The sequence below is a fragment of the Dermacentor variabilis genome, chromosome 1 (genome assembly GCF_050947875.1).
Source record: "Dermacentor variabilis isolate Ectoservices chromosome 1, ASM5094787v1, whole genome shotgun sequence".
Taxonomy (NCBI): Eukaryota; Metazoa; Arthropoda; class Arachnida; order Ixodida; family Ixodidae; genus Dermacentor; species Dermacentor variabilis.
The window spans coordinates 34,979,726-34,998,706 of NC_134568.1; the positions used below are offsets into that span (position 1 = coordinate 34,979,726).

The window sequence follows — 18,981 nt, forward strand, 5'->3', positions numbered from 1 at the left end:
AGTGGTCACAGTATCAGTGAAATGCTTGTTCTGTATCAGATACAAAGTTTTGAAATTAGTGCAGATCATCAAGACATACTTGGTGTCCTGAACCACCCCTCGGGCTTAGTGAAGAAACAGCCCATGTTTGGCATGTGCTGCTGTGAACATCTAGGCAAATTTTGCAGTCGTGTATGGTGCGTGGAGCTCGCAAACGAAGCGCGAAGTCGCCTTTTTCTCAAACACTTTCTTCAGCAGAAGCCTGCTCCTCACCCTTTCCTGGAATGGGTGCACGTCTTCCTACTGTTACTGTGTATACTTACCCATTTACGTACTTTAATAAAGAGGCTTAAGGAAGCACAAATCTGCTTTCAAATTTTGATAGGAATGAAATACTTTCGGAAGAACCCGACTATTGTCTGCTTATGCTCAGCCGCAGCCTCCCGTGTAGGAATTAAACTTTGGCCACCCGCTTATCAGTGTATTAGTCATCAGGTCTCGCTAACTTAAACTAGTTTTGAACGCCCAACTAGCCTCGAACCATGCAAAGCTTAAGGTCAGACCACACACATGCTTGCCAGCGTTCACTCACTCCTGGCCACTCCTGGTCACTCCTGGTTAGATGTCTTGGCAGACTTCCCTCATATTGAGCTATTGAGAGGGGCTTCAAAGTGTATAAGTTAGGTGTGGCTGCTGACGATGGTCAAGCTGGAGCAGGGCAAAGCCGGTGCACGCCATGTAGCACGACCAGACTGGAGCATATGAGCACGAGCATGCACTAAAGCCCTGTCATGCACAAAACAAATGCAGCACATATATACTACACTTGCATGTAGTTGTGGTGTGCTACATAGTTTAGATACCACGGTCGCCACAAGGTGCCGTGGCGAGTCCTCTGGCTGAGTGCCCTGCTGCTCGCTGACGACAACCGTGTTTGGTTTATGTTTGGCACATCGTAGGCGCCAAAATTATGAAGTAGGGGCATCTATGTGAACACCCAAAATCAAATTTGAACTGTGTGCCACGGTGACGTTCAGTAGGCGCAGCATTGTGGGCACGCCCCACTCCGCCGTAGCCTTCGCAGTGCAGGGCATTGAAGGAGTGGAAGCGTACCACAAAGTGGGTATTTGATTGCTAATAACTCCACTTCTGCTGAATGCATTGAAGTACTTTTTGCTGCAAAGTACCGTATGGACTCGTATAAGGGCCGCACCTATTTTTCACAATTTATACGAGGTGCGGGCCCTTATACAGGACTGAACTTTTTGATAAAAGTGGTGTCTGTGTGGCCGGCAACTACTACACACCCCAGATCCCTGAATGTACCATTGCATTAGAGGTAAACACACAGCTCTCGCCATCCAGTAAGGGCACGCAGAAGTGTGCAGTGTGTGAAAATTCATCAATGCATGAGCGTGTAATTACGATACCGAACACGATTGCTTCTCCGCTGGGAATTTTTTTTCCGAAATTGCAGGCTGCCAAGTTGGGGTGCGGCCCTTGTATGAGTCTATACGGTATTTCTGAAATAACCTACTTTAACTCCAAATACATTTCTCCATTTTGATAAAAAGTTGTTCAGAACCCTTTTAAGGCCTTTAAGGCTCTTGAGTCTTAAGTATGCTGACAAATCCTCATTTGGTTAGTTTGCAATGTTGCATTTGTTGTTTACCAAGGCAAGAGTAGGTGCACATTTTTTTCTCTTTCTTTTGTTTAATTGTAAAAACCTTTTATCTTGAGTTTTAATCGTATATATACAGTGGAACCCCGATTATACGACTTTCTCGGGACTGCGAAAAAGGGTCATCAAATGCAGGCGTCGCAAAATCCGAACATAAATTATGCCTATAAATATACTACCTATTTTGCGTAACGGATTTACGAAAAACTTCAATGTAAACTACTAACATACTCTGCAAGGCTATGGGATGGGTGCGAAATGTAAAAGCGCCAAGGTGCCGTAGCACCTCGGCGATTGTGGTAGGCATAGGCACGGCATCTGTGGCGTCGTCGTTGTCCTCGTCCAATGTCGCAGCGGTGTTGGCACTAGGCAAAGCCTCCTCGATGGCATCATCCAGCGACTCCTTGCCGCAGATCGCAACGTCGTCGGCCTCCACGTACTCGGCAAAGGTCGTGCTGAGTTTTAAACCCTTGAAATCGTTGTCGGCGAAGCCTGCATCGGCCTCGAGCAGCATCGAGGTTGTTGTGTCCCCAGCAGAGGAGGCAGTCTCTCGCTTAAAGCCACAGTGCTTGAACGAGTTAGCGATTGTGCTTCGCGACACTGCATTCCATGAACTGGCAATATAATGCATGGCGTCGAACGCAGTGCTCTTTTTTTCCAATTCGCTACGCTTGCGTTGCTCCACTCAACTCAAAACCTCCGCTGAACGCTGGTCGCTAGGATTACGACGCAATGCCAGACGCAATGTCATAAGGTCCGCCTTTTCTTTTAGAATGGCACCGTCAACGTCGATCGCAGAGCTCCGTGCTTGATGCAGCCACTTTCTAACTTCTCATGCTGTCCTTCTTTTGCTGCTTTCTGCTTGAGCCCGAACTTGTTGGCATTCTGCAATATCGCTGCTTTGTTTGCCAGGATCGTCTTATGCGAAGATTTGGGTATCATAAGGTCCCGGGCAATGCTGGATTTCGTGGCTCCATGCCGCTTTTCCGCTTCCTCAATAATATTCAGCTTATCACTGAGCGACAGAACTGTCCACTTTTGGGACATCGTCCATCGCATTGCTCCACACAACTCAAAACCTCCACTGCACGCTGGTCGCTAGGATTACGACGAAGAACACGTGCGATAAACCTAGGCCTCTCCGTGCTACCTTGTCGGCGGTCTGCTGCTGGGAAACTGGAAGGAGAGAAACAGTTCCCCAAAGTGATGAGAGGCAACGCAGCCGAGAAGAGAGGGAGAAAGTGATTGTGGAGAAGAAAAGACGCTATTTCAGCACAGCGGGCGTCGCAGGCGGCTGCTGGTGGGAGGGGAGAGAAATGCTTCCCCAACGCGTTAAGAGGCGACGCCTCCGAGAAGAGAGGGAGAACGTGATTGTTGAGAAAAAAAGGCGCTATTTCAGCACAGCGGGCATTGTGGGCGGCTGCTGGTGGGAGGGGAGAGAAATGCTTCCCCAACTTGACGAGAGTCGACGCCTCCGAGAAGAGAGGGAGAAAGTGATTGTGGAGAAGAAAAAGCGCTATTTCAGCACAGCAGGCATTGCGTGCGGCTGCTGGTGGGGGAGAAGAAAGCTGCGCCGGAGCGAACCGGTCGAGCGGTGTCAAGCGCTCCGTATGCGGGGAGGTGGAGCAAGGAAAAAGAACCGCGGCACTTTTCTTTCGTCCGCTGTTCTGTCCCACGCTTCGCGAGGGTCGTCGTGTAACGCGGGTCAGGTGTAAAATTTCGTCAGATAACCGGGGTTTTTAATGCGTTGCTTCTATGGGGACTACGCCGGGACTGCGCTAATCTGTCGTAAAACCCAGGTCGTCGCAAAACCGGGGGACGTATAACCGGGGTTCCACTGTAGTTGAGGTATGGTGCAGGTATAATTGCACTTATGTCTTCTGAAGTTGTGCCCAATCTTCTTCAGCTTGTGTCTACTGTGTTATTATCTGCAGAAATGTTTTATAACCACTTCCACACTGATTTCTTGTGCATGCGTAATTGAGAAGGGCTAGCTGAATTAAACTTGTGCCTATATTGATTTCTTCAGGATGATATGCTCCATAACTACTTAAATAGTAGATTAGGTAGCTGGCTGGTGAGTTATGTCTACAGGAATGTGAGAAAGCTCAACACAGCAGACATCTAGTGTCAGTTTCAAAAATTTTATTTTATTGTATTAGCAATTATATGGACACTTCAGGCGCATTTCTGCTGTCGCCGTGAGGTTCCGTGTAAAGTCCAAGGGTGGTGAAATCAGTGGTGCCGCACGCAATATGCTGTATGCATACTTGCCATCTCTTCCGAATTTTCCGTAAAATGTACGAATTTCGAGCAGTCTTATGATTTTATGAATCTTGCTTGAAATTTTACAGAAAACATTTTATTTGTGAAAAAAAAGTGACAATGTAGTAAAACTACACCCTGGTACCTTGCGCACATGTGAGGGCAATATGTATGCATGGTATCATCATCAGCAGCTGCAAGGTTGTAGTGACTTCTGTCGTCTACTAGGGGGGTCACGAATCCATATCTAAAGCTCGATAGGGCCGATAGCGCCTCCACAAACCTGTTGCCATGCTGTTGCCTTTGTTCATGCGGGCGTGCGGGTTTGGACTTCAGTCAGCTTCAGTCACTGCAGTGTTGGCCTCACTTTTTGTGTGACTAGCTGCCGCGTCGGACGCAGTGTGACTCCGGCCTGTAGCGGCTTCGCAGTGCAATGGCAGGCTCGAAGCCCCGACAGTACTTCCAAGTGTTTTTGAAATCGTACATGGCAGAATTTTCATGCTTCGTGCCGTCGAAGAAAGGGGAGAAGTTCGGATTCTGCACCACGTGTGCCTCTGATGTGAACATCTCGCATGGCAGCAAGTCTGACATCAAGGTCCACATCACTTCGAAAAAGCATCAGGGATACATGCGAGCCGCAGACAGCCAGCCAAGCCTAGCAAGTTTTGTACGCAGCGACAATCACCTCAGTGTGATTCGTGCAGAATGCCTCTTCACGGCATTTTTAGCTGAACACAACATCCCACTGAGTGTCAGCGATCATGCCGGACCGCTTTTCCGGAATATGTTCCCCAAGTGTGAAGAAGCAAAACGCTATGCCTGTGGGCAAACAAAGACAACGTCAATTGTTCGGGAAATGGCGGCCACCGTGGAGACTACTTTGCTGGATGCCCTAAAACAGCAATTATTTTCGATTGCTGTGGATGACAGTAACAATAGGGATACGCAGCTTTACCCTATTGTTAAGACATATTTCGTTAAAGAAACGAGTAGAGTCGAAAGCTACCTTCTTTGCCTCGGGACAATCCAAGGGTAAACGATGGGTCCCAAGATTGCAAATCTGGTTCTGGACGAGATGAAGTCTTGGAATTTGCCTGTTGGAAACCTGTTGGCTATGTGTTCGGACGTTGCCAATGTCATGATCGGCAAGAAAAACAGTGTTTATACTGTATTGAGAGAGGCTCAACCAGGTTTGATAGGGGTTGGTTGCTCGTGCCATGTCATCAACTTGGCCGCTCAAAAAGGAGCTTCATGTCTTCCTGTAAAGGTTGCTGAGGCTTTGGTTGACATTTTTTTTACCTACAGAAAAGCTCAAAATGGAAAGATGGACTTACAGACTTCCAAAAAATGCATGACGCCGAGGTCAGAAAGATGTTGAAGCATTTGCCGACACGTTGACTGTTGTTGGGAAAGTGTTTGAAGGGGCTACTTGACCAGTGGAAACCACTACTCAGCTTTTTTTTATCTGAAACAGAGCAGTGCAACAAGCAGAGGTTGTTTTTAGAGTCATACCAAATTCCGAAGACTTCCTCATAAACCCCCAAGAACCCTGTGCTGACCCTAAAGTCTGCTACACATCTTCACAAGACTGCTGCAGGCCTTGGGAAAAGAAGCACCGACAGGGATGAACTCTCTCTAAAGAGGAAAGGAGCTCATTCTGGACCTGAAGCAAAAAAAACTGAAACTTCATACCAATGATCCTGGGGAAGCCAGCCACGTGACCCGTGAAGAGCGCCTGTTTTATATTTTGTCATCGGAGCTAAACAGGGCGTGCTGTGTTTTCTCCAAAATGTTAAACTGCCTTCTTCAGGCACAGGCGCCTCAGATTCATGTGCTGAGGGGCCTCTTGAACTGCCTTTTCAAGGATCTCCCGACAAGATTTGTGCGCTCAGGTGTTGTCGAGGCATATCATTCATTGCTGGAAGTCTACTATAGAGCTGCAGAGAACCAGAAAGGTGATGACGACATAGTCAGTGTCAGCACAACCTACTCTGTGGTTGATACACTGAGCTGCATTGAGAGAGAGCAGTTCTTCTCTGCTCTATGTCTGTATTTAACGGCAGTGTGTGATTACATTCACCACAAATTCCTGCTAGAAAACGTCAATCTCAAGATAGCTGAAGTTGCTCAAGTACAGGCTCTGAAAACTGCTTCATTCAACAGCGTACATCATTTTATTATGGCATTCCCTGCTATCCTACCCCAGCAGATTGGCAAATCAAAAGAAGAAGCAGTCGATGCACTTGAAGTCGAGTTTGCCAACTTGCAAGCATATTAGGTTCCAGCCGACATATTGAATGAGCCAATGTGCGACGTGGAGTGGTCTCAATTAGGAAGGGTTCGAAGTCTCAACGGATCGCTCGGGTTCCCCAGAATTTCAATGGTTATGCTGCGTATTCTCTCCATTCCCCACAGCAATGCTGAATGTGAGAGAATATTCAGCACTGTGAACAAAACTTGAACGGAGTTTCACTCATCTGTGTGTGAGAAAACACCCAAAAGTCTGCTGATGGTCAAGGGGCACCAGAGTGGTACTTGCTTTGAGCAAACCTACACGGAGAAGTTTCTGAAGCAGGCAGTCAGCAACAGCAAAATCATTGCAAAAATAAATTGCGCCCCAATGGAGTTTTCGCTCTTTACTCTCCAAGACATGGATATTTCACTTGTGGTTGTGAAAACGTGAGTAAGCTCGTCACAAAAGGTAAATCCCTTAAAAAAGAAGTGCTGCCCCCCCCCCCCCCCCTTGCCACGATAGTTTTACGAATTTCCAAATCTTCAGGTTGGCAGGCATGTGTATGTGCGAGTGAAAGCGTGCGATGGTAAGCCGTGGCTCAATCTCGCGCACGCAAGGGAGGGAAGCGGAGAGGAAGCTGGCCATCTTCTGTCGGATGCAAGGCTCCTGGGGGAGGGGAGGAAGAGGGGGCGTATTTTACTCCGGGCCACTGTATCTTGAAAGCTATCTGCGATGGGGACAGAGTCCACCATTTGCTGTGTTTATGTGGCTTAGCTTGCGTTGATATGGGACGCAGCACGAAAGTCAATTCGCTTGCTGCTGCTGCCACGCTTTCTCACTCCCAACGTTCTGACAGCAGGTTTCCGCAGTCATCGAGGGAGATGTGTTCATGTTTGCTTGTGTGCGTGTGACACCATGCTTGTTAATTTAGTTGGTATGCCTATGTGGGCAAGTTTATATGGCTGATAAAACTACTATCCTCACTTTGTATAGCTGTTCACTAATTTGCTATCGCAATCGATGCTTCGCCTTTGGGTGAAACTGCAACTTTTTTTTTTTCAAGTTCTTTGCTTGTCTTGCAATTGAATGTTCAGCAGGTTGTCTATGCTACCTGCTGCATGTTAGGAGCTGACACTCAGTGTTGCCTAGCATTCCCTACACACTATAAGAAAATGAGTAAGTGCAAGTTCTGATTATTGCAAACAGATTTCTAATGTGGCGATTATAGTCAAAGAGAGAGAAAGGGGAACCATATATACTGCCTTGTTTCATGCCGAGCCTGGTGCATTTTCATATTTATTATCCCATTCGGTGTTCCACGCAGGAGTGTCTACTCCGATGACGACATTAGAAAAAAGGAACATGACATTCTTCGGGCACTGTGCACTCGGGATGGCCCTCCATCCTCTGACGATGGGGACGAAGACTTTCAGGACATGACTGGTGAGACAAATACTGAAGAAGGAACTCAAGGAACAGCTGAGAACAGTGCACCCAATGGGCCAGGCGGAGACATTGAAGGTGCACTTAGTGGTTCACTGGGTCAAATGGGTGCGGAGGACTCCTTGGAGAATTTCCGTGCATGCTTTGTAAATGACAGTGATGCCTGCTGCACAGATAGCCATGCTCCAACAACTAGCAATTTGGAAGACCCCTTGGACAGCCTATGTGACAACAGCCAAGTGTATGATGAAAGTCAGGCTTGCGATGATGTGTCCGAGAACAGAGACGAGTGTTCTGCCAGCATGAGCAGCAGCATGGTGCGGAGTGGTACATTTGACCTGCAGAGCCAGATGCCACTCGAGGTGGCCATCGAAAAATGGAATGGGGATGAGACTGCAGCTCTGATCGGTACGCGGGAGTGTGAGGAGCAGCGTGCGAATGCAGAACCAAAAGCTGTGGATGACTGTAAAACAGGTGCAAAAGTGTGTGCAGCACAAGATGGAAAGTCCCTGGCTCCAATGCCAGCATTCTTCTTGCATGAGAGATCGTCTGCTCCTATGCCAGTATCATACCAATGCCTTCCCAGGACACCCAAGGTTGCTGGGCAGTTGGGGGAAAGGGAGGGCTCAACTGGTGCCTTTGGAATGAATGATTCAGGCTTTCTCTCCCAGAACACATCAGTTACTGAGGCGGTGGCTTATGACAGCCTCAATGACACAAGGGAAGCACCCTCGCAGAGTGCCACAGAACAAGGCGAAAGTAGGGCCAACCAAGGACGCCATTCATCTGGTGCACTGTTCCCCTTCTACATTGACATGAATAAGGCAAGAGCAGAAGAAAAGCAGTCTCAGCAGCAGAGAGAGCCCTCAAATCAGGGTTCCTCATTATATATGTACATAGACGCCAATGGAGACACTAGTGCTAGCCAGGTGCAAAAGAGGTCACCATCAAGCAAGTCCAAGGCAGATGGCGATTCATCAAAGCGGCCCCAGTCCTGTTACATGTATGTCGACTTCAATACAGTTCATCATGAAGAATCTCAACCTGATGAGAGGTCATCTTCACGCACAATGCCACGGACCTTGTCTCTTTCCATGTTCATTGACATCAATGACGACCACAGTGATAGCGTCGTCTGTGCCCAAAAGGCCTACAGTAACTACCAGGGAAACCCAGCAAAAGATGGCGATAATGCTGTGGAGGGACAGCGAAGCTTTGTTGAGCACCGCATGTGGGAACATTTCGAGCGTGAGGAGATACTGGTTGTGTCGGAGGAGATCCCTGCAGCTCCACAGCCCACTAGGCCTTGCCCCGCTGTCAGCAGCAACGTGTCTTCTCCGAGGCGGGCTGCAACTGACTATATGAAGGTCGAGCCTTCTGAAGTCTGCTTGCTCCCAATGAGCCCGATTCTCCGGCGCAAGGCAAAACCAGAGCCTGTTAAGCCAGCACCTAGGACTTTGCCTGTAAAGTCGTCTATACGGCCGCAGGATGTTGATGCCATGACCTTTCGCAGGCCTGAGCCATGTGGTGGGGAGGACAGCGATTCCCTTGAGCACGAGAGTGACAAGGAAGCTGATGTGCCAAAAAAGAATTTGCTGTCGAAAGAGGAAGAGGTAGCAGCAGCAGCAATGGTCAAAGGAAGTGATAGTGGGCCAGACCCATCAACGTCGCTTGCTAAAAAACCAGAACCTGATGTTCCTGCGATCAAGGCTCAAACAAGTGCAGTCCAAGAGTCTCCTGCAATTGCTGCCAAGGAATCTATAAGCAGGGTGTGTATTAACTTTTAATATTCTAGAGAATGTCAGTGTTTATGGTTTGCATTGAGTGCTGTAACTTTGGGTGGCCAATTGAGTAATTAACGTATCCTGTGGTCCTTGAGCTTTACTGCTTGTCATAGGTTCTCACTCTGAAAAAAAATTCACTTGAGCCATTGTTCTCAGAACGTTTTCACACTCTGGCCATGTTTCTTTGTCTTTTTCCAAAACTCAGCTTTGCATTCGACTATGTACCATGCACCAAAAACTGAAATGCAAACAGAAATTAACTCATTAGACTGCCTGTTATGCACAACTGCATGGAAGTGCAACATGCAGTTGCTCTGCAGTCAATTCCTAAGCATGGAGTAGCCCCAAGTGGTACGTTTTGGAGTCTGAATTAAAGGGCCCCTCACCAGGTCTGGCCATTTGGTCAAAAGCGCAGTGCATACAACCTGCACTAATGACCGTGTCTGCTGAGTACACTCGAAACTCATTATTACAAAATGTGATATAACGAAATAATGGGTACAACAAAGTAAATGAAATTTCCTTTAATATCCCCATAGAGATTCATTTACATAAAACGTTGTTTTAACGAAGGGAAATTGTCATGCCAATGGATATTGCGAACTAGATTCTTATCCGAAACCAAAAAATACCCAACCGTGGCACGCAGAATACTTCGCTTCCCACGGGGTTGGGCATGCATTCGATGCAGAATTTCAAAACTCCTGCGTCCCTGCGTCGAATAGGCTGTCGAGCAGCACTGCTCTTTCTCACTGTGACGTGCGTAGCTGTGCACCTGTGCCCATGCTTGCGCCCAAGCAGCGGCTCACATTTGCATTTCTCCACTGATCTACCCGCCGTGGTTGCTCAGGGGCTGTGGTGTTAAGCTGCTGAGCACGAGGTCGCGGGATCGAATCCCGGCCACGGCGGCCGCATTTCGATGGGGGCGAAATGCGAAAACACCCGTGTACTTAGATTTAGGTGCACGTTAAAGAACCCCAGGTGGTCGAAATTTCCGGAGCCCTCCACTACGGCGTGCCTCATAATCAGAAAGGGGTTTTGGCATGTAAAACCCCATAATTTTTTTTCTCCACTGACCTCTCTCTTTTCGGCGTGCCTGGCTGGACGAGCTGTGCCACAGTGCGTGGCTACACGCGGCGGTGCGAAAAATTGGTGCATTCACTTCTGCTGCGCGACACTGCTGGGTGCGGCCTCCGACACCTCCCTGCGCAATCTAGGTAGTCATGCGCAAGCCTGCGCTAGTCGCACCGTGCTGCATGGCTACACGTCGTTATGCGAAGGTTATGCTTTCACTCCTTCCTGTCTCTACGGTGCGCAGCGCAGGCAGCCTGCAGCTGGGCCTGGCCTCCGATATTTCCCCGATGCAATCTCAGGGTTCGCAGCCAGGCCGTGCATTCACTTCTGTCCCTGCGGTGCATCGTGTAGGCTGGCAGCTGTGTGTGGCCTTCGAGATCGTATTAGCACCGGTGCAATCTCGGAGGCCACGAGCTGAAGTTCGCTTGCCTCCTTGGTCACACAGTGGAGTGCTGCGTTGTGCGTTACGTGCTGCTCGATCGCGACGACCCAAGTGGAATGCAGACGCAAAAGACCATCACAGTGGAAATGAAAGCAGCTATCTAAAGGCTGTCACGTCAGGTGCTAAGAAGTCGTGTGCATGCCAAAGACTCTTTTGTTGTTTTATTCAAATTATTCCACATAGCGGTTCTGGAGCTGCAAACAGTCTTCTTATTTCCGTGTTTGCAAATGTGCACCCCATTGGGCATATATTGCACCAAGTCGCAATAATAGATATAACTAAGTAACAGATATAATGAAGTAATTTTGAGTCTCCCTTCAACTTCGTTGAAATGAGGTTCGACTGTGTTACATTCCTGCACGCTGTGGAAAGAGCTTAACTTTCAAACCAAACGACATTTGCCCTTCTCCTAGCGGGCACCGCACTCCCAGCCGGAGAGTCAACGTCAATGGCAGTGCTGTAACGTCACTCACAGTGACACGTCACCTCAAGAATTATTCAAGGCAGCATCAGTTGTTTGTTTAATCTGTTGCTTCAGTTGATCACTTATAGCTTAGAGAAATAATAAAACCTACAAACTAAATGTCTTGTGTGTTTTTGTTTGACTTCGTACTGTAGCAAGAGATATGTACTTACGTTTCGTCTGCTTGTTCCCATGTCATGCAGTCATGCATGCAGAGAACGAAACTAGATCATTTTTCTACTGTGTTCCAGTGCTGCGATCATGCTCTTTCATCCTGTCATGTCGCCTCTGTGCTCGTGACTGTGACACTGACTTATAATGCTAATCAGGTGTTTTTGTGCAGTGCGAGCAAAATTTTCTACTGCACAAAACAAGGCAAATGCAACAGCTCACATGTGAGACCGTTACCGGAGTGCGCCACTGAGTGAAAAGGCGAGAGGTAGAAAAAAAAAAAAAAGGCAGGGACCTCGATGTATCTGTCACGCAATCCTCCGGCTCTGGTATGGGAGAATGCTGGGAAGGAATTTCGCTTGTGGAGGCTAGGTGGGGAAAGTGGAGAGAGTGTCCATGTTTGTGGTGATGCTCGCCTCCTGAAATTATGGGTTCATGACACTTCAAATATTAACGCGACAGCATTAAGGGCCCTTGTCGCAGCACGTCCGGCGTCGGTGTTGGCGTCACCGTCCCACGTCCAGCGTCAGACGTCGTTTGGCAAAAAGAATTTTAAACCAAATTTCGAACCACGCATACGCAACCACTTTTCTACCACCAAAGTTGCTCATTACAAAGTTATTCCTCGGAATTTCGAGAACGGCAGCCGACAAACAAATGTAATGGAAAAAAAAACCCTGACAGCGCATATCTTTTATGTTAGCTCTTCTCAGACTGAAATAATAAAAGTGTGAAGCAATAATAGGAGATCAACCCATGCAAGAGGTTGTGTTTCTACCAGAAAGCCTGCCTTCGTGCATAGCGTTCGGGACCAGCGTTTTCCGGTAAACACTACGGTTACATAAGCTGCAGTTGCCGGGAAGCATGAAAAGCAGTCGGGGGTTTTTGAATTCGATCACATTCCACTCTTAAAGGCAAAGCTTAAGCGTCCTCTAATTTTTTCTATCTCTGCTAATAATGAACAAATTTGAAAAATTATTGCGGTAGAACACTCCTTAGAGGGCACGTAACAACTTCCAACATGTAACCAAAATTTGCTATGTGAACTGGTGAGGAGCCCTTTAGCCACTGTTATGAGGGCAGGTGAGCCTGGAAATGAAAAAATGTATTGGAGCTTAGTCTCAGAGTTGTTCCCATTTGAATTTATTCTTATATAGTGCACCTTTGAGCAAAAGTGCGCTGTACACGGCTTTGGCAAAAATATTTTGCAACTCTGACTGACAACCTGAAGCTCAGAAATGTACGGCAAAAGATTGCAAATGTGCTGTGGAGAGGCAGCGAAGCATTGTTGAGCACCGCTAAACAATGCTTCTCACTGTTCACGTCCTTGACCAAAAAATAGTGCATAACATATGAGGGAAAGATAGGTATGCACCATGTAATTCGATGTAAAATTAAGCTTGTGTTTTTATGTAGGGAAATATGGCTTATTTATCACGTAAGATTTTTGGTGGAGGAGATCTAGGCTGTTTACTACAGAACAAGTGGAGTAACATGCTTCTGCTACCACTGGCCAATGTGCATCATTTGCACTTGCAACCAAAACTTAATACATTGCCTACTAGAAGTAGAAGTACGCACAAGTAATATAATTTGACGTAACCTGAGGTCCACAAGTTGCAGTTGTAATATATGAAGTACGTAGTTATATTTAGTAAAAAATGTTGCAGATCAAGAACAACTGCACTGTGAAATGTGCCGACTGAGACTTCTGTGTCTGCACTACTTGCGTATCTTCCACAGTGTTGCTTGATAAGCACTGCTGTCGGGAGCAATCTTTAGTTTCAGGTTATATGCCAAGGCATCAAGGAAATTCTTTTTTTACAGCGAAGCTGTATGTGGCTAGCCGATTCATCCATCTGTCCATCGGTCGGTCGCCTGTACGCCGAGATCTCCTCTGGAGTAACCCCATGCACATGCGTGAAGAAAAAACAAAAAAGAGAGAGTGAGAGGTGTGCTATTAGCCAACACCTTCTAGATAGCTCAAGACCTGTTTACTCTGATCCATGTCAACATGCTACCTGGCCCGAAATTTGCATTGACAAGGCTGGCGTGATGAAAGCGACGACGTCAAAATCACTGTTGCCTATTCGGGACCATCCGCATTAGATTCTATGGCAGCCACGCCAGGTAACATGATGTCGTGGATCAGAGTGAAAAGGCCTTGTGCTATGTAGGTGGTGTTGGATTAGCTGCACCAGTAGCGACGTCGTTGCTCTCCATCGCAGCCGTGCGCAAGCGCAGCAGTTTCTCTCCGGCTCCGAAATGGGTAGTCCATGCGTCATACTTACTCCTGAGGAGCAGGCAGCTTTCGATCAGCAACGTCGCGAGCAGTACCGGGAACAAGCTCATCTACTCCGTGCCAATGCTGCAGCCCGGACACAAGAACAGGCTTGTGCAGCCGAGTGCAAGCAGCAACTGCATACCTAGGATCCGGCAGCCTACCAAGCCATCATTCAATGAACCACCGGTATTAACCCAGTTGTAAACACTTTCAGCTTCGCTAATTAACCATCTGTATGGAGTTCTAGGGTGGTGATTTTTTTTTTTTTTTTTCGGAGAACCGCTGGTTCGCCTTTTGCAATAGAGTGTAAAATTGGGCCAGTTGGTTCAACTTCATTATGATGGCAGCCCAAAGGGGACTTGTCCTGTGTCACTGCTTGTTCTCTGTGCTTCTTTTCTCTGTGTATCTGTCCCTTTGCACTGCCATCATAATGAGCCTATTTTTGAGTATAGTGTCGTAACGGCACCTCCCACTATCAGTGCGTGATCGACGAAAGACAGGAGACGACTGTAGTCCAACCCGCCAGCTAGCGGAAAAATCCGTCTTTATTTCCACAGCCGTTTAAGTAGAACCAGCGTGACGTCAGTGACACATAGTTCCATACATGCGTCAGGCACAATGACTTGGCGCATCCTGCGGGAGCATGCTTTCAGCCGCAGAGAAACACTTTCCAGCACATATAGAGGCAAAGCTGCACCTGTATTGGGTCCCTCAAATACAAAGATTTTGTTGTCATGTTGAACTTTGTGTACAGTGCTCATGGAATGAAACACATAAATTTAGGACTAACTAATGCACATACTTTTGTTTCTCCCGTCTCCAGTACCTCTGATGTCCGTCTAATTTTGGCTCATACGCTTAGATTGGAGTTTGCGTCACGTGTAGTGACCAGATTTGTAGTGATTTGATATGATATTCTCGAGTGATTACACATATGGAGAATTGTAGTTAAAAATATCCATGTTGCATTTAATTCCAGAACACTACATAGTACTTACTGTGCTGTGATGTGCACAGACAATTCTTTGCTCTATGGTGTGTCCAGCAATATATTTTTCTTGTAAAATGAATGCTTTCCACTTCTTCCACAAATGTGATGTTGCACTCCATGTCGTGCTTTTTTTTTTTTTAGCCTTACCACTATATAGCATGTGTTTGTAAAATTGTGCAACAAAGGTGCAAGGTGACAAAAAAGTAACAGCATTAAAAAATTTAGTGAGACCTTTCTCAATGCATGCTTCGACCTGCTTTAAGTATAGAAGCTTTGTGGCACTGTTTTCTTGTGTTTGAAAGTTAAGTGTAGCCAGTATAAATAATTGCCTCCTTTTTATTTATATATGTAAGCACCAAAAACAACAGTGTCTGCTAAATACAGATGCCACTTTCTTTAGGGTATATGGGCTGTATAAGGTAGTTGTACTTAAACCCCCGAAACTGTTCAGCATTCATTACTCATTCTTACATATTGTGTGTGGCAGTTCAGAGGTTCTTGTGTACTGTGAACGTTTTGAATAGCTAGGCTTTCTACATCTTGTAATAGCCAGTCAGCGTCTGTGTATTCTTACGTCTTCCTTTCGTTTATATATTTTGTGTGGCTTTACCATTGCTAATGTCAAACCAACTAGCTCAAGCGTCGATCCATGCTGGTTAGTCATAAAAAAAGTTTTCTACTACTAAATTTTAAAGGGATGCTAAAAAAAATTGTCCGACGATTACGATACCCCTTAATGTGGAATTTGAGCGCAGCTCGATACGCGTTTTCATTTCACTATATAGTGAGGCAAAAAATTTGAGGCTAAAATCACCTCACCGACTGGCCATGGGCCAGTGCTGTCAGTGCCTTCACAGAGGGAGGGGCAGTATGGGAATACTGGCATGATGAGGGCCATTGGAGCATGCTGTGGTAGAAGACGACGAATGCGCGAGCAGTGGCTTGAGTGCGTTCATGTGGTTACGCTGAGGGACGCCGACGCTCAACCCAGGAACGGGCGCCTAAGAGCTGCGCTCTAAAAGAAACACTAAGTCAGTTTAGGAAGATAAATTATTCTTTAAAAACTCTATCCTTGGTAATGTCACGGTAGTGGATTGATTATTGGAAGCAAAAAGGAAGGTTAAAGATAAAAAAATTCGTTCAATTTTGCGTCGAAACCCCAGCGATCGTGCGTCAGTGTGATATCGCAGATTTCAAGGTATTTTTCATATTTTGGCCATGGCGCTTTAGTAAAAGTTCAAGCTTAACTGGGAAGTCCAGTCTTTGGCTCTCTGAAAATACATTGTAATCCATTTTTTACCTATATAAACTCAACTTGTCCTGTTGCCGTCAAAATCGCGGCGAGCTGGTGTGGTAACATCAAGGCAGCGTCACCACCTGTCTGGTTTTTGCATTTTTTTCTGGCTTATCAAGCCTCTCCTCATGGTAAGAGTGACTTCTTTTTGGTATTTTAGACAGGTAATTTGCTGATACAGCTGAAATATTTTTCTCTTTAGTGCCCCTTTAAAACACATTTTGAGTGATGTGGGGCACCACATCAGTAGTGTTGTTAGAATGCCCTATGCAGTGCAATGGCATTGCCTTGAATGGGCCGAGTAATGATGGCTGTGTAGATTTCTAAGTGATTGCAGTTGATCTTAGTAAATGCCATTGATTTGTTCATTTTTGGCAGTTTTACTAGTGGTGGGAATGCCTGTGGGGGCAGTCGCACCAGTAATGGCACTTCCCACCCAATGTGCAGAAATTGGATCATAATTAAAAAATGCATATATTTTTGTGCACACTTTTCATACTTCCAGCCCCCCTTTTCACCTGGAGATGGTGACGATGATTCAGAGACTGTCTACTCGGAGGTGTCTGAAGTGAGTTGCCTGTCAAGCATCGACAAGAGAATGCAGGAGTCGGGCTGCAGCCCAGAGAGGCTGGGTGCTTGCTCCAAGCTGGGAGATGACCTGCTCAGGATGTTTGTTGGCCAGGTGGAGACAGATGTGACAATTCGTGTGGAAGGCAAGGACATCGGTGCACACAGGTACAACACACATAAGTAATAAGAGGGCGAAAGTGAAAATTAGCGGCTTGCTAAGTGACATAAGCAATCGGAATGCAACAGTTATTGAAGCCCAAAAAAGTGGGGAGTAATTGAAGGCCGCTATATGTAGGGGGCCTGACTTGCCATATTTCTGTGAATGTAACATGACTGCAGATGTAATGTTTGAAGGGTGAACTTTTGATTGCTCAAAAATGAAATGTTACAATTTTAATGTGAACTAGTGGTGCATAATGCTATCAAGTTTAAAAAATGCCGCATACAATGTGGGCATAGAACATTTCAGCTTAGCGTGGTCTGCTGCAGCTATGTGCAGCTGCGCAGGTGTCCACTTTCTGGAGCAGTATTCTCGGTCAATCACTTACGAGGGTACGATCACATTTGTGAGATTTAGTGCGACTCGGCACTGGATGTGTTGGTGTTTACGAGCAACATGTCCGATGCTAAGTCACACAGAAACTCTTGAAAGGGATCATATCACCAAAGCGGGCCAGCTGAGCAAACAGCCCCTGCTTTGCAAGTTTGAACAAAAACAATACATTCACCACTCATAAAACTTGTCTGGGAAGCATTGGAACAGCATTGCATGAACAGCAAAGCACTTTAAACATTTATCAAAGTAACCATTTTGTTAGTTAATCACATTTTAAGGCTATATATATAGGGGCACTTTTCTTGTTTTTCATTCAGCAACATGTGTATGGCAGTAAGCCAGTTTCAAGCTTTGTTTTTTTCTTCAATATATTTTTTTAAGGATTTTGTTCCTGGAAGACAGTTAAAAGTACAGTTGAACCTTGACATGGCGAACATGGATATAACAAGTTATCAGATATAGCCAAGTAAATGTAAAATTTGGTTGGTCATGCTTTGTTTCAATGTTTCCTGCTATAACAAAATCGAAAATGCATGATCTGACACAGTCTTGGTGATAGCGCAGGAAATATTTGTTCGCACATGCCTCAATATGTATAGTATTCTGGTAGGAAAAAATGTGAAATACAGTTGCCAATTGATTTATCAATTGGCAACTCTATTTGCTTGACTTGCCTGAATTTGATGATGCCTAAATTTTCGGAGCTGCACGATAACTGCATAACCGCCACGTACCTACCCTTAGTACCAATGTATAAATACCGTAATTAAAATTTCGGATGCCGCACAGTGTTTCAGGGATGAATTGCACATGCGATGCATTCAGCATGGCAGCCATGAACTAAGTTGCCATTATGTTGACTTGCATGAAACTGCAACTTTGATTACTGACTCCCGACGAAGTGGCACTGGTTAGACCTAGTGGCCTAAGCAGTGCAGCTGGCAGAGTGGCCGGTGAGACGCTGTCGATGGAAGCTCACTGCCAATATGTTCACACCCGTAGACCTTATAAGCGATCGAGCGGAAGATCAGATGCACAGGCTAGACTGACGACCGTAGTAGCAGAGTATGGATCCACATGTGGTACCCTCTGTGACCAAAAGTCTTCAGGCGACATGCTTTTTTTTAGGTTCGCACTCATAGACCTTGTCAGTGATTGAGCATTAAATCAGATGTACAAGCTATAAACAGGTGGCCATAGTAGTGGTATATGGAAGCACGGTGACGTCCGTGTCCACAAAATCTGTTGGCAATGTACACGTTTCGGCCAGTGGCTTGTCTTGGTCGAACCGCAATTGGCAAGCCAACAAGTCGATACCGCTCGATAACACAGATTGCATGTTTGCATATTGATAGTGGTACAGAGCACGTGTATGTAATTTATTGATCCCGTGCCTCCTGTCAGCATGGCAGGATGTCATTGAGTCATCAGAATGTGCAGGAGACAATTTTCTGGTTCATCAGAGGCAGCTTGCTTGCGTTCCTGTCACATAAGCCTGATTTAGACTTCTGTTTTTTGCCGATGCCTTTTTGTATGCGTATAACAAGATTCGACTGTATTGTTTTACGGCTTTGCAGTGACTGTGTTCTGTCTACAAGACAACTATGATTACAAAGTGGTTATCATACACGTAGTACATACATCTATGTGCATGCTGCTGCCAAAATTACTCCTCACTGCTGGTGTACCTCTCATATCTTCCATTCACTGCAAATCCAAGCCATCTTGCTCGTGTCTCTTGAATTGTAGCT

General features: G+C 46.2%; 1 protein-coding gene across 1 annotated transcript in view; it reads left to right on the forward strand.

Annotated features, from left to right (window-relative positions):
• LOC142571617 (uncharacterized) overlaps nt 1-18,981 on the forward strand; it is a 159,192-nt gene that overhangs the window by 10,981 nt on the left and 129,230 nt on the right. Inside the window, exons 4-5 of the mRNA XM_075680162.1 lie at nt 7,483-9,370; nt 16,610-16,839. Of these exons, the coding sequence (XP_075536277.1) occupies nt 7,483-9,370; nt 16,610-16,839 (2,118 nt within the window). The remainder of the gene's footprint in view (nt 1-7,482; nt 9,371-16,609; nt 16,840-18,981) is intronic.